The sequence below is a fragment of the Littorina saxatilis genome, linkage group LG13 (genome assembly GCF_037325665.1).
Source record: "Littorina saxatilis isolate snail1 linkage group LG13, US_GU_Lsax_2.0, whole genome shotgun sequence".
Taxonomy (NCBI): domain Eukaryota; kingdom Metazoa; phylum Mollusca; class Gastropoda; order Littorinimorpha; family Littorinidae; genus Littorina; species Littorina saxatilis.
In genome coordinates this window covers 10,354,904-10,371,831 of record NC_090257.1, presented here as the reverse complement: position 1 = coordinate 10,371,831, position 16,928 = coordinate 10,354,904, and the positions used below count along the sequence as shown (strand labels likewise).

General features: G+C 41.6%; 1 protein-coding gene across 1 annotated transcript in view; it reads left to right on the top strand.

Moving 5' to 3' along the window:
• The window catches only part of LOC138983567 (zinc finger protein ZIC 1-like), an 82,232-nt gene that overhangs the window by 24,078 nt on the left and 41,226 nt on the right, over positions 1–16,928 (top strand). Inside the window, exons 2-3 of the mRNA XM_070356844.1 lie at positions 2,030–2,260; positions 8,658–9,578. Of these exons, the coding sequence (XP_070212945.1) occupies positions 8,705–9,578 (874 nt within the window). The 5' untranslated portion in view covers positions 2,030–2,260; positions 8,658–8,704. The remainder of the gene's footprint in view (positions 1–2,029; positions 2,261–8,657; positions 9,579–16,928) is intronic.

Sequence of the window (16,928 nt, the reverse complement as noted above, 5' to 3'; positions counted from 1 at the left end):
TATTCAATAGTCTGCCAACACACGTTCTGGACTGCAAAACACTCTTGTTTGGAAATACTGATTTAACTATATCTTTGAACACGAAAATATTCTCTGTTGTACAAGACTATGTTATGTTAACTAATCGCTTCGGCTGATATTATATTAACTGTGCAATTGATGTAGCCAGGCATTCTCTCCCTCCCTCTCTCTCTCCCTCTCCCTCTCTCTCTCTCTCTCTCTCTCTCTCTCTCTCTCTCTCTCTCTCTCTCTCTCTCTCTCTCTCTCTTACCCTATTTGTATAAAATATAATTAAAGATTATCAAGATAAGTGTTGAAGCTATCACTTGTTCGCCATGTTTTGCTATCTGAATGTGTATTGATTATAAGTTCAAGAACGTGTCCATAAGCAATCTGCTTGTTAACGTTCTCAATGTTGTTATTGTTTGAAACGTGTGTATGTGAATTTGAATAAACACGCTTAAACCAATTGTTTTTCTCCTACTTCCTGGAGCATTAAACAGCAAGCATACCATTGTATGGAGATTTCATGGTAAATCAATAATGCAGTATTTGTTAAAAAAAAAAAAAATACAAACTACCTTCCATGTTCGACGTGAATTAGCGCAAATGCATCACTGTCAGTTCTTTCTTTCTTTCAACACAATCTACTTTCAACACACGGGCGGGCATTCTGTCAGAGAGAGAGAGAGAGAGAGAGAGAGAGAGAGAGAGAGAGAGAGAGAGAGAGAGAGAGAGAGAGAGAGAGAGAGAGAGAGAGAGAGAGAGAGAGAGAGACTGAGAGAGAGAGAGAAAGAAAGAAAGAAAGAAAGAGAGAGTGAGAGAGAGAAAGAAAGAAAGAGAGAGAGAGAGAGAGAAAGAGAGAGAGAGAGAGAGAGAGAGAGAGAGAGAGAGAGACAGAGAGAGAGAGAGAGAGAGAGAGAAGGGGGATGAGGTGTAGAATGGGAAGGAGCGAGAGAGAGCGAAAAAAGGGCAAAATTCCGACATTCTTGAGTGACACGCATCAAGGGCACCCGACACAGAAGCCGTCACGCGCGCGACAGGAAGCCCCGCCCCCTCACGGCGAATCAACAGTGAGGCGCGGAACTAAACCCCGTCCATCACTCCGACGCCAGCCAATCAGCTGCCGCGCTTCCCTCTTTCATACTTGGGACCGCCCGCCGACCGACGACAGCGCCGCGCGTGAACGGGAACCAAGCCGCTGCCGAGGGTCTCACTGGCTGCGGCTGTTGAAAAAAGCGGCGATCCCCCGCCAACCAAAATGCTGCGCGCTGGAAGAGCCCCTAGAGAAGCGTGAAAGGGGGTCGGATTTGGGAGGAAGAGTTTTATCAACAGTCACGCTGCTACACCCACAGTTCTCCCTGTAGCGGCGCGCGAGGAAAAAGCACGATAGACAACTGCGAGAACAGGAGGGGGGTGAGCAGACGACTTTTTAGCGACTACCGCAAATCAGCCTCCGTCGGACAGATAACGTACTACACTTCACAACGAACGAACGCAGCTTTTGCAAGGCTGTTTTTCCGGACTTACTCCTACAATCCGCCTTCGGTTTTTTTTGAACGGAACTTCCAACTGCTGTTGTTGTTGTTGTTCCTTATCATCACACAGTGTGTGCGTGTGTGTCTCCGACAGCGGATGCGCAGCAGCCGAGGCAGTAGTAGTAGTTTTGTTCAGATCGTCGCCCGGACGGGACAGTTGAAAAAACAACATCGCTGCATCAAACTGTGAAGTGGTGATAGTAGCTTCGCTGTGTTTGTCGCCGCAGGCCTTGGGTGGACGTCAAGGAGCGAATCGACTCTCCCTTCGGATTCAACAACCACTGCATCTTTCGGGGGCAACCCCCCAGTTGTGCTAGTTATCTCTCCGACGACAACCCCCTACTTCTTACTGGGGACAACCCTTTTGCGAGACAACCCCCCCAGTGCAACAATTATTAACCCGACCACTTTAAGACAGCAGTGTAAAATTTATCAAGCGGAGAGCAAACATTATCAACTGGGACAACTTTGTTGTTGTGTGTGTTTTGCAGTGACAACTTCTGGGATTGTACCTCAACTGAAACTTCATCGCTTATCACCAAGTCGTTGTTGTTGTGACATTCGCCACCACCATTGTTGTCGTCGTCGTCGTTGTCGTGTGTGGTGCTGATGTTGATGATGGCGTTGGTGTAGATGGTGGAGCTCCATGTGACAAGCGATTCCCGCGTGTCCCTCTCCCCGTGGACCAGCTCCCCCTGCGGGACTTTTCTTCTTTTCTAACGGTTTGTTCTAGCTTTACGTCATGCACGTGCTGTATTCGTTCTTCTGTCATTGTTAACTCTGTCTTGGTTAGCCTGGAAAGTTGATACGGCATACATTTCCGCGTAACAGTTTTTTTCTCTCTCAATTATCCATTGGTATGACTTGTGCATAAGTAACAAATTAAAATCAACAACAAACTGTGGTCTATAGCATAGTTTCTTCGTTCTGTCTTATGTGTGCTTAGGCTTATATAAATAATTCAAGGCTGATGGTGTATAGGCGTGTGCATATGCTGTTAATTTCTTCTTATATGTACTGCACTGCAGAGGGAATTGCAAGATTTTGGAAGATGTTGTTAAGGTGTCCAGCGTACTAAAATATGTAATCACATGCTCATGCTACACAATTATATGAGACGTTCTTCACTACACGTACACATGTTCATAAGTTTCTTCCCCGCGTTTTTCTGTTAACGCCTTAATTATATGTTGAACCTCGGCTACATGTTAAATCCATGTCCAAGTCTTTGCCTTACTTGTGAATAATCTGTATGACATAGAAGGAAGCCGGCATCAATACTGCATGTCAAGAGTAGTTGACATACTTTAGGTTTTTGGTTGCGTCAATACTAACTTTGTACAACAAACGTTTATTATACTCGAATTCATTTTGGATCAGTAAAAAAATGGCAAGTAGAAAAACACTTAAACTGAATGTTTAATACATTTTAAATCAATAATGAACTCTTACAATTTAACGGAAAATCACATGATGCATAGATCTATAAAAAGCGATCAACATAATAATACTATTTTTTTTTTAAGTCACTGTAATGAAAGAAATCAAGACATTTCCAGCGCGATCATACAGACTCAGAAACATACTTTACAGTATACACGTGTTGTGATCAGTGTCAGTGTATAAAACTACATGTACGCCTCGTCAGCTATAGGTCATTCATTCACATACAGACAGACGTCTTTGTTCAGACGACTTGCAAACCTGGAGAAAAAGTTGAAAGAAAAGCTCAGACTTTGCGATTAACCTCTGCAAAGTGCATTGAAATATGATGAAAGAAATCATCGCTTAGGTGCACTGCCTGTTCAGCCAGCTATTTCATGATGGCGTTTTAATAACGTTATAAAGGCGTTTTTATACTCCTGTTTTGTCGCATGCATGGGTAAAAGTTTTAAAACAGTATTCTTTCGTGCTGATTTTACTCCTCTCTTTCTGTCTGTTTCTCTGTCTCTGTATATATCTCTCTTCCTTTTCTGTCTCCGTGTCAGTCTATCTGTCTCAGTCTGTCTCTGTACCTTGCCATACCTCTTTAGGCTTCTCTCTCTCTCTCTCTCTCTCTCTCTCTCTCTCTCTCTCTCTCTCTCTCTCTCTCTCTCTCTCTGTTTGTGTGCGTGTGCATGCATGGGTTGTACAAAGATAGTATAGTGTAAGCTACTATAATTGTTGATCGTGAGACTCAAGGTGAGATGTGCTAAGGGTATTTATATATAATTTTTAAAATATATTATTGTTACAATTACAAACGAAAAAATATCTGAATATGTTATATAAATGTAGTATAGCCTTTCGAATTCCACTATAATATTATTATTATAGAGTTGGCATATTTCCCCGTGCTACTGATATAACAAAACCTTTGATAAAACATGCTTTCTTGTAAATAAGTATATAAACATGAAATATCGGTGCTGAACTTTATAGCTCTGCATACATTTAACTTTAAACGTCTGTGGCATATTTCATTATTCATAGTCTCATGGAGAAAAACGAATGACACTCTACAAATTTACTGTTATACTTTATCCATCAAAACCGATTAACTATTATCAATATGAAAAAAATACAAGTGATAATGTGGATAAAATATTGATAATAATAAAATAATGATGATAATAACATGATAAGTTTAATAATGATGAGGATGATACATGTGATAACATTTAAGATTGTTAAGTGAATACAAAAATGCACTGCTTTTTAAATATAATCAAAAAAATGGTTTGAAGTGCCATAGTACGAGGCGGCTCTCAAAAGCATTTATTTACCATTATTTGTTTTCAGTTTAGTTTAATTTAATTGGTTTAGGTATTAAATCTTATTTATATATTTATAAAGGTTGACATATCCTGCATAGTTGACGTCTTCGCAATGTTGTTTTCTTTTGCAGGCTAATTTATATGACAGTGTATATAATTATTTCCCCATCTTTGAACAATATGTGATGGTAAATAGTTTGCTTTATTTTGTTATAGTTATATCGATTTTTGTTTATACAAAAGATAAGAAATAATACTTCTGACAACAGAAATCATAGAGCGCTTATTTTTTTTATGTCTGATTTAAAAAAAAACACTTTTATTTCAGGTTGATTGACACATCAATAACTAAATACCGTATCCTAGATTTACAATCATCGTTATTATTTCTACTTTTGGGGTTTGTTGTTCAAATCAAGTGTAGCGTATGGGTGCATCTGTGTAAATTTTAGCTACAAATTGCAGGATATCATGTTAATAATTGAAAATAAAGTATACATCCACTTAGTTTATGAACTAGCATTTAGGAGAGAGAACTGCTTAAAATTGGGATCTAATAATTCACAAAAATTGATGCAAATTACTTTTTTGGACAGACACAGCCTATTTTTCTCCTAGCATATATAACCACGTCATGTCCCAAATATATATATAGACGTTAGTTCTGGGGACAGAAATATTAAGTTAGCATAGCATAGCCTTTTTTTGTTCCTTCGAACAATCAACCACATGCAGCTATAGTTCAGGGTACAGTCCATACCCGCACAGTTTTACAAACGGGTTGGTTTAAACAAGATTTTATTAAGGAAATACAGGGTGGCATGTATATATGCGATATAAACATTTGTGACCATTTACAAACGGGTTCATAATCATCAACACCCAACGTTGCATACTACATACTACATACTACATACTACATACTACATACTACATACTACATACTACATACTATGATATCAAACACAACAGTTCAGTAAGCGCCTTTGCTCCAAAACTGATTGAGCTGGTAACGCCTTAGAGATAATGATAACTTTTGATCAAAGTGCACCCAGCATACCATCTCAAATCTGCTGTCTGTTGAGTCTTAGGCCCCACGCCCATGCATTTCATGATAACACACGGGCGATATTTTGTTTTTAAAGCAACACCCTCCGCCAAAAGGCTTAACACTGGTGTCTTTTTGAGAAATCAATTCATTAAAACATTTTTTTTAAATCCCGCTCTGCACAGACAATATATTGTCGGGATTCTGATTTTTAGTATGTGTCCAAGTGGTCTTATCCCATGTAAAAGCCAGGTCAGGCCTGAACTGGTGAGCAGAACTGTTTTTACGGGGAAGGACTGTGCCTTTAAAAAGTTTTTAATTTTTTATTTGATTATACAGATCCGTCAAATGTTGTACACAACAAAGGAGTAGCCTACAGGAAGTTAAACGTGCATAAATAATGTGCTCTTATAGAAACAACATTGATATGAAGTGGCGGACAATACTCTTCAAATGATAATATTCAAAAAATAAATCAATAGATAAATTAATAAATAAATAAATAAATAAAATAAATAAAAAGACAGAAAGTGTGTGTGTTTGTTTTCGTCAACACTCTAGTATACATGTACCATTTGAAAGTGGGGTAACATTAATGTGACTTGGAATAATAGGCCGTGAAAAGTAAATATTCGCCGTAATGGCTTGAGATTTACTTGCCGATGTGAATGCGTGATATATTGTGTAAAAAATTCCATCTCACACGGCAGAAATTAATATGTAAAGCGCTTAGAAAACGTCAAGCGCTATATAAATCTCCCAGATAAATAGATAAATAAATAAATAAATCATGTCACATGTTGAAGGAGGCCTCACAATTTTGATGTGTGTGTTTGAATTTCACACCTGTCTGCTGTCAGTTATGCTACAAAATAGAAATAACATTGTTATATTCCGCGATAACATGAAGCACTGCATGTATACACTGCCTCGGACGATCGTCGACTTTAAGTCGTCGTGTTTTCAGGTTTCAAAAATAGTCTAAAAAGTTTATGATATATAAGTTTCAATCGAAATCCGCGTTGCAAAAATACATTTGTCAGTTATGAACCACAAACAAACAAAAATCCTATATGAAGCTTGTGCACAAAACCTGTGCACGGATTGCTGTTATTTCACCGTGGGCAATATCCCTTTTGAAGGCACATTCATATAAAGCAGCTCGACTATAGAAAAAGAGGAGTTCTGTATTGAAACGGCCGGGTTGTTTTTATCGACGTGCGGGTTTATGTTGTGTTGGTAATGTGATCCGCGCTTTAGACACTGACTGGTTCTCTCTGTACAGGGTTTAATGTAAAGATTTTTGTTGTGTTCATAATTTATTCGTGCGCGAGCGTTTGTGCGTGTGTGTGTGTGTGTGTGTGTGTGTGTGTGTGTGTGTGTGTGTGTGTGTGTGTGTGTGTGTGTGTGTATGTGTGTGTGTATGTGTGTGTGTATGTGTGTGTGTGTGTGTGTATGTGTGTGTGTATGTGTGTGTATGTGTGTGTATGTGCGTGTGTGTATGTGCATGTGTGTGTGTGTGTGTGTGTATGTGTGTGTGTATGTGTGTGTGTGTGTGTGTGTGTATGTGTGTGTGTATGTGTGTGTGTGTTGTAAAGGTCAGACAGAGAAAGACATGCATATTTTATACAGTATTTTGTTTTGAAAGGCGGAGAGGTGTTTGCAAAGCTCTTATGATCCCGTGCACACACGCATCATTCATGTCAGTCAACCTATTTTTTCACAATCGATCTACGTTAATTTTGCTGTCTCGTGCAAAAAACGATGCTCAAACAATGTATGCACATTTATGTACACTTGCTTATATATACACATGTAGCAGCACGTTTAATTTTCTCTCTCATTCCCTCTGTCTGTTTCTGTCTGTCAGTCTGTCTGCCAGTCTGTCTGTCTGTCTGTCTGTCTGTCTGTCTGCGCATGTCTGTCTGTGTGCCTGTCTGTTTGTCTCACCCCCCTCTCTCTCTCTCTTTCTCTCTCTCTCTTTCTCTCTCTCGCTCTCTCTCTCTCTCTCTCTCTCTCTCTCTCTAGCTCTCTCTCTCTCTCTCACTCGCTCTCTCTCTCTCTCTTTAGCTCTCTCTCTCTCTCTCTCTCTCTCTCTCACTCGCAGTATCTGTCTGTCTGTCGGTCGGTCTGTTTGTCGGCCGTTGGTGTGTCTGTCCGTCTGTCTGTCTGTTTGTTTGTTGGTTTGTTTGTTTGTTTGTCAGTCGGTCACAGTCCCTGTCAGTCTTCACGTGAGCACGAGCAAACATCCTCTTTCTTTTTTTCCCGCACAGGCATTGCGACACTGACACCCACTTCTGACCTATAACACTAACCATCGGACGTGGTTTTTTTTCAACCACGTTGAAAACGATGAGCATTATTCACAAACCTCAGTGGTCAACTTTTGTTTGGTCGACCAAGTTTACTTGGCGGACTAAACAAACACAAACACACACTCCCAAGTTAGAAGTGAAACAGAAACCGGCTTGTTCATGGACAAGGGTAGATTATTTTACCTGTAAATTAACAAGCGGGATTCTGTTTGCTTCGAAATATACATCAGAAATGTTAGTAATGGAACTACATTTGAATTATCAGTGATTGATGTGCCGCGCAACAGACTGATCTGGAGTACCTTCTTGTTGTGTGATTAGTGTGAGGAAGAAAAGAAAGAACGTCTTTTTGATCACCCATAATAAGTGACTGACGTGCCAAGAGATAATGCGGAATTGAAGTACGTTCAGGAATGTGATTATTGTGAAGAAGAAAAGAGTGCATTCGTATAGAAACAGTGCATAATGTTTATTACAACAATGGAATCAGGTTGGAACTTTGAAGTTGACAAATGTGTGGATGGTAGCCCATCTGAGTGTTATGAAGGTGAAAGATCTTTAAACATTTTTTCATGTCATTGGTTATGAACGCTGCCGAACACTCAATTTATTTGTCGTTGTCGTAGGCCTATCGTTGTTGTTGTTGTTGTTGTTGTTGTTGTTGTTGTTGTTGTTTACTGCTGCAGATGCATGTCCGAAAACATCTATGTTAAGTCGCAGCCATTTATCGTATCTCTTGCATACGATTACAGGAGCTTTAATTTTTTTTATCAAATCAGCTTGACCACTGGAGTGTTGATAGGTTTGGCAAATGATAATCCCTGATATACTTTTATTAACCGGTTTCTGCTTTTGTGTGTTGGAGTAGTTTTGTCCTTGTTATACATTATATGAGAATCGTTTGCTGAAGTTATACACATACCACTGTGCCTTTTTATGTCCCTCAGCACAGTCATGTTCTTATCTCTCATATTCTACTTGCTGTCTATACTGTGTTCAGGTCGGACTCCGCCCCACGCGGACGTCAATAACAACGCAGCCGACACGATGATGATCAATCACTTCATGGACACGGCCCACACCGGTCACCTCCCGACCGGTGCCCTCAAGCTCAGCCCGCCCCACCCCCTCGGGGACGGGTCCGGCATGGCCCTCCACGCCCAGAACAACCAGTTCGCCTCGCAAGCCAACGGCTACGGCATGACGCACCCCCACTCCCAGATCTCGCCCTACGCCAGAGACCTGTTGATGCGCCGCGCCGAGATGGGCTTCGGCATGGGCTCTGCCGACGCCGGCACTCCCCCCCACCCGGGCATCTTCGGTTCCTCAGCCGGGCTCCACTCGGAACCCCACGGCCACAACCCGGTCCTCTTCCCCGGCCTGCACGAAAGCGCGCACCAGCACCAGCACCCCGCGATGAACACGCACAACATGTTCGGCTACGCCTCCCGCGACACGTTCAACCCCATGGCTGCCCCCAGAGCGGACCACTTCGGGGCCCCGCAGCACCTCAGCCACATGAACATGGGCCACCACGGGAGGATGAACATGGGCCACCCGGGCCACCCTGGAGCCTTCTACCCCATCTTCCGCGGCCACCCCATCAAGCAGGAGCACACGTGTCTGTGGGTAGACCAGGACGTGCCCGAGCCGCGGAAACCCTGCAACAAGATCTTCACCACCATGCACGAGATCGTCACGCACATCACTGTGGAGCATGTTGGCGGCCCCGAGCAGGCCAACCACTCGTGCTTCTGGCAGGGCTGCGTGCGTGACGGCCGCCCTTTCAAGGCCAAGTACAAGCTGGTCAACCACGTGCGTGTGCACACCGGAGAGAAACCCTTTCCCTGTCCTTTCCCCGGCTGCGGCAAAGTCTTCGCGCGCAGTGAGAACCTCAAGATCCACAAGCGAACGCATACAGGTTGGTGCCGACTTAAATTTTTGTTTGTTTGTTTGTTCGTTTGTGTGTCTTTGTGTGGGGGTGGGTGGGTTGGTGGGAGGGGGCTTGTTTGTATGGGGTTAAAGGCATACTAACGCACTCCCGTGTTTACAAAGTGTAGTTTGCCCACAATCGATGTCAAACGCACCATAAGACCATATAATGACGATACGTCACCATGCGCGGACCATAATACATGCATTACAGCTTGTTCTAGCCTCTGAAAAAGTGAGGATGTCAACAAAGCCGCGGTGTTCTCTCCCTTGCATCAACGTTACATGTGTTGCCAAATCTATAAATAGGACGATCCAGATCAAAATGAAAATTCAAATATCTCAACATTTAAGGGGTCCTAGACCACAATATTTTGCAGGGAACTTAATTTAGTCTGTCTCCAGCTGTTGGTAAAGCAATTAGCGTGTATAGTCATCGAGTACATATGGCTTTAAGCTTTCGTTTATTCGTATGATTGGGTTTTGTTGGTTTGTGAAACATCTTGCTTTTATGTGTGTGTGTGTGTGTGTGTGTGTGTGTGTGTGTGTGTGTGTGTGTGTGTGTGTGTGTGTGTGTGTGTGTGTGTGTCCCTCCTTTTGTCTGTCGTCCTCTCTGTCTATCTTTCTCTCTTTATATTATGTGTTTTTGTTTCTTTCTGTTTCTATTTCTGTATGTCTCTGCATATATACTGCCACGGCTGTCTTCTAAGGACGTCTGTTTTGATTTAAACAGTCATGCCCTTGCATCCGTCTGCGTAATATTTTCGTATTTGTGTGGTCTAGATTAATGCGTTTCTGTTCTTACGATACATCCATTCACAACTCCTGTTGCCAAAACATGTCCTCAAACTTTGCTGAGAATAATCACATACTTGAGATGGCTGTACACAGGCTGAAAAGTACAAAACGCGGTCTGTAGTCTTTCTCTTACAATTTCTAAACATCAGCACAGCAGGACGTCAGCCCTTTTTCAAAATGGCCGTAGGTTTTACAACGCTACTTCCGCCTTCTCCGATTAAAGGCGGCATGTTTGCATTACTTCCCTTTGAAATCTGGTTGTAATGGATTCGTAGAAAAAAACACAGATTTAGAATCAGCGAATTAATGGAAATGTGCGACATATGTTCACGGTATATGTAACTTTATTCTCACTCACAATCAGTGAAACGGAAAAAAATGATTGTGTCAAGTGCATGCAGCTATATGAGACTGCAAATAGATCATTATTTATTCAAGCACTTTTAGCATTTTGAACTCAACCTTCTACTTGTGAAAAAGAGACTTGTGTTTGAGATAGATGAAGGGTGGGGTAAGGTGGTGATGGGAGCAAAATCGTGCAGAAACCACGCTTAGTTAAAGTAGGAATATAACATACTGAAGAACGTTTGTGCACATTCCGTATCTTCTTCTTCTCGATCGCTCAGACAGGGACTCCGGAACTTCTGATGAAGTTTGCAGTACAGCGAAGACTCTGCAGGGTGCCGAAGATCTTCTCCTGAACTGGTGTGTCCGCAGGCCATGTTTTCTGCTCGTAGTTTCTGGTGGATTGGACAGTGTTGGAGGAGGTGTTCCACTGTCATGTCTGCGATGCCACAGTGGCATACAGGCGTGTCCCAAATGTGGAATTTTGAGAACATGTGGTGCCTGAGTCTGCAGTGGCCGGTTCTCAGGCGCACAATGATGACCTGGTCTTTTCTGGAGAGTTGATAGTAACTGTATCTAGGGTTGTAGTGAGGGTGTTGTTGCAGCCACCTTTTCCGTTGCTTCTCTTTTACAATGATTTTTGCTTCACCAAAATTCTGTATTAACATACAGCTAATGGATTGAACCGAACCTTATGGTATCGCTGTTAACATGCCACATTAACTGTTAACATTGATAGTTTTGTTTCAACTAAGTGGTGTGAAGTTACGTCTCTCGCTCCATGACCGCAATTGTGTAAATAAATGTCGATTATTCGCACAGCTGTGTCCGTTCTGCACTACTTACGGCAAACTGCAGATTAAGGCCAGCGATTTCGCTTTGAAATCGTGCTATGTATAGGCGAACCCGGCACTGATGAAATTGAGTTAGATGCATTAGTGTGCCGCTGCGACCGTTTTTAGCGCGAACAAAGGTTTACATTAAATCAGAAAGCATTCAATTACACGAACAAACATCAACAGCAGACATGACAAATTAAAAAAAAAAAAAAAATCATCCTTGCCAAAATGGCAATTGCAATTCACGGAATTTAATGAATTTGATGAAATAATTCAGCGAATTGATATTGGTCTCCCGTAATGAATTTATTCAGAATAACAAAATTGCGAAGCTGCACGCACAGAAAGCAGTCTCAGGCATGGCTGTCGGTTCAGTTTTGGTATGTGTCCAATTGAAGCTCTGATGACAGCCAAAAGCCAATAGCTGGGTAGATTTGTGGTTACGTAAAAAAGTAATCGCTCACTCTCGAATGATGGTGCCTTTCAAAGAAAATGATTGTCAAAGGACCCCCCCCCCCCTCACCCCTCACACCACTTCATCTGAAGCACGCCAAGCACCAGAAAAAAGGCCGATGAACCTGATACTCTCAGGCGTTAATTATAGTAAGCATCCCATTCATCTTAATGTACTCTGCATACACATAAAGTGTATTCGCGTGAAACTCCCTGGCATGCAGTAGCACCATGCATGCACTGTATACGTTTCCACGACCCTATCTTTTTTGAACCAGATATTCATGCATGCACCCCACAAGTTTGCAGTTTGACACCTCCTGCGCTAAAATGATTGAGAATTTTTTTCCGAGTCTCTGTTTCCAATCAATATATATACGCTCAGGGGCGCCATCAATGCACGGTATAGCAAGTGCTGCCATTCTGAGCATGTGAATAAAAAAATAAAAAATTAAAATACAAAAAAAATACGGCGCTGGTGTGTGAGCACGCAACGTGACATCGACGAACAACATGAGCACCCATGCGTGCAGTTTCTTGTCGCGCGCTCACGCGCATCTGTTGCCACTGCCAGTTACACCGCGTCGATTTCACACACACTTCTCTCTCTCTCTCTCTCTCTCTCTTTCTCTTTCTCTCTCTTTCTCTTTCTCTCTCTCTCTTTCTCTCTCTCTCTTTCTCTCTTCTCTCTCTCTCTCTCTCTCTCTCTCTCTCTCTCTCTCTCTCTCTCTCTCTCTCTCTGTCGCCCCCCCCCCCCCGTTGATATAACTCAGTGCTTTCCCCTTACCCCCTCTCCCTACCCATCTCTCTCTTTTGCATCTCCCAATCCACCATCGCGGTGCGCGGAGTAATCAGCTTAAACATTTGTTTTATGCCGGCTTCTTTTTTGTTTAATGAGTGATGCGTATGGTTCGAGTTTGTAGGTTAAAAGCTTGATGGTAGATTGCAGATGTGTAGCAGATGTGATGTATATTCGGCGCTGTATAGGGGTATATAGCATGCTATTTTATATTGTATAATATTGTATACAGTACATTATCGTTTTACTTGTCTTGATTTCCATTCACACTGTGGCTGTTCACCTCTCCGTCGTCGTCGACATTCGTAAAATTATATTGCCGACAATTATTGCCATGGTTTGCAAGCTTAAGCAAAGTTTTCGATTAGTTTTGCACCTCCGTATTATACTTATACTTTTTCTGAGAGGCCAACACAAATGCTCAATGTTTTCTTCAGGGTTGATTTAGCTGTCTCTCTTGCTGTCTATTTCTTTGTCTGATTCATAGTTTACTTCAGTCTTGATTATGTCCTATACACTATCGCTGTCTGTGTCTTTGACTGACTGTACATATCTGCTCGTCTCCCTCTCCCTTCTCTCACTGTGTCTCATTGTCTGTGTCTCTGTGTCTGTGTCTGTGTCTGACTGTCTCTCTCTGTCTCTCTCTGTCTCTCTCTCTCTGTCTCTCTCTCTGTCTCTGTCTCTGTCTCTCTGTGTCTCTGTGTCTCTGTGTCTCTCTGTCTCTGTCTGTCTGTCTCTCTCTCTCTCTCTCTCTCTCTCTCTCTCTCTCTCTCTCTCTCTCTCTCTCTCTCTCTCTCCCTTCCTCAGAGCGTCTCGTTTTCAATTTCATTTAACTCTCCCACTGTATATATATATATATGTCTCATTCTCGCTCACCCACTTTTTCTTCCCAGTCCTCAATCTCTTCCCTTCTCTCACTGAGTCAGGTCTGCGCCCCCGGTTTCTTTCATTTCATATTCTACTGTCCTAGCGAGGTCATTTGCAATTTAGATGGCGGGCTAGAGAGAGAGAGAGAGAGCTAGAGAGAGAGAAAGGGGGATTTTTCACCTGTCACTTCCAACCCTGGTTCACTGCCTTCGCACAAACAGAGAGGCCCAGAAAGAGATATATATTTATTTATAGAGTACTACAGGGAAAAAAAACATGATGATTTTATTACAACTCACGTTAATAAAATTGAACGGAAGCGTTTGTAACAAAATCAAGGAAAAGAAAAGCCAAACAAAGAATTTCAAGTGGCAGCCCAAATTTTCGACCTGTTGCCAGGCCTTCCTCAGGGGCGTGTAATTCTGCGAGACGCCAATTCATGCATCAATTACTAAGCAACAGTACAATACCATGGTTAATTCAGTTACAACTCACAAAGCAAATATTTCAAAGATAAAATTTACATTCAAGCTAAGATCTACTTTCGTTTTGATTGTAATCAAAACAAATGTACACGTGCGAATTCCAAAGTTATTACGTCAAAGGTACACCTATCTTGTAGTGACGTATTTGTCGCTGGTGACGTAATTTCAAAGTTCGAACAAAATGGATACTTATATATATATAAAACATTTATGACGTGGTGATCTTCCGGTTTATACGCAGACCAGAAAGTTCGACGTGAGACCTGTAGAGATATATACTTTTATCTGCAGAGAGGTACAGTGAACAGTCGAAATCAGGACACAATTTGTCTTTAAAAAAAAAAAAGGATCAATCAATCAATGAGGCTTATATCGCGCATATTCCGTGGGTACAGTTCTAGGCGCTCTGCAGTGATGCCGTGTGAGATGAAATTTTATACGGCCAGTAGATTGCAGCCATGTCGGCGCATATTTACCTTTCACGGCCTTATTCCAAGTCACACGGGTATGGTAGACAATTATTAACTGTGCCTAAGCAATTTTGCCAGGAAAGACCCCTTTGTCAATCGTGGGATCTTTAACGTGCACACCCAATGTAGTATATCAATTGATGATATCACAACAGCCCACGCTTGAAAAGTGGAACTAGAACTATTGAAGTGTATGTATATTGAAGTGTATGTATATTGAAGTGTATGTATATTGAAGTGTATGTATATTGAAGTGTATGTATATTGAAGTGTATGTATATTGAAGTGTATGTATATTGAAGTGTATAGGCGTGTATGACGTGATGATGATCTTTCGTCCAACGCAGATCAGATAACTCATAAGAGCGGTCTTGAAGTATTGAAGTTTATACATATGTGCAGTAGAACCTGCGATGTGAGGGGATATAGCTCAGTTGGTAGCGCGCTGGATTTGTATTCAGTTGGCCGCTGTCAGCGTGAGTTCGATCCCAGGTTCGGCGGAAATTTATTTCAGAGTCAACTTTGTGTGCAGACTCTCTTCGGTGTCCGAACTCCCCCCCCCCCCCCCCCCCCCCCCCCGTGTACACTACATTGGGTGTGCACGTTAAAGATCCCACGATTGACAAAAGGGTCTTTCCTGGCAAAATTGCTTAGGCACAGTTAATAATTGTCTACCTATACCCGTGTGACTTGGAATAATAGGCCGTGAAAGGTAAATATGCGCCGAAATGGCTGCAATTACTGGCCGTATAAAATTTCATCTCACACGGCATCACTGCAGAGCGCCTAGAACTGTACCCACGGAATATGCGCGATATAAGCGTCATTGATTGATTGATTGATTGATTGATGTGAGCCCCCTCCGACACGAAGACACCTCCCTTGAGAAGACTCATGTCCTTTTGTCTATTGTCTCCACCAAAATATACCTGTCGCGACAGGCCACCTGCAATGTAGGGACGCCTTTGGCGTGTCCCTAGTGTGTCCGTTCATCACAGGTACTGCTGTGCATGATGTAAATGAGTGAATAATTTGTGTTCGTTTTGTTCTTCGACGATTCGATTTTGTTTAGACAAGGATATAGGACGCCCGGCGTACTGACATATTATTATATAGCAGTGTACAGATTATAATGATCGTGAATTAGAGCGGAAAATATTTATATGTTGATCAAAGTGTAGGTATATATTCCATATGGAAAGGAGAGTACATTTCTCTGGCTAATGTAAAAAAACACCCACCAAGATAGCTTTATTGGAAAGGCTGTACTCGTGTTTAAACAAGATGAAGCGAGACAAGATTCCTCGTAAGATAATAAGCAAAAGCGCCATTGATTAACATGGGTAAGAGAGTCTATATTGGCTGGCTGACATATAGCATTTCTTTCTTTTCTACGGTACGTATCTTTTGTATGTTCAGGGGGAAAAAAGGTGTAATCGACCGATCATCCCGCCTGCCGTGGTATTATCGCTAACGTGAAACTATGAGAAAAAAACAACAACAAAGAAACAAACTAAACAAGCAAAACGTAAACGAACAAAAGACCCACTTGAACTCGTCAAAAAAATAAATGACTGACGCGAAATCTGGTATTGAATGGATCTGAGTATAAAAATTACTTACTCTTTGTTTAAAGCGATTATTAAAAACTAAATAAATGTCTCTATTTCCTCGACTTAGACTGAAGGATAAATAGAATGGTAAAAATATTATGAATCTTTTTTTTAACCTACAATTAATTTTTCCAAATTTATTTATTTATTTTCTATATTGTACAGTTAGATCAGAACCAAAGTTTTTTTTGTGTCTAAATCTTAGAGACATTTTCGCATCGCAAATCTACCACTTTTTACATTTAATCAAGTTTTGACTAAATGTTTTAACGTAGAGGGGGGAATCGAGACGAGGGTCGTGGTGTATGTGTGTCTGTCTGTCTGTCTGTCTGTCTGTCTGTCTGTCTGTGTGTGTGTGTGTGTAGAGCGATTCAGACTAAACTACTGGACCGATCTTTATGAAATTTGACATGAGAGTTCCTGGGTATGATATCCTCAGACGTTTTTTTCATTTTTTTGATAAATGTCTTTGATGACGTCATATCCGGCTTTTCGTGAAAGCAGTTGAGGCGGCACTGTCACGCTCTCATTTTTCAACCAAATTGGTTGAAATTTTGGTCAAGTAATCTCCGACGAAGCCCGGACTTCGGTATTGCATTTCAGCTTGGTGGCTTAAAAATTAATTAATGACTTTGGTCATTAAAAATCTGAAAATTGTAAAAAAAATATT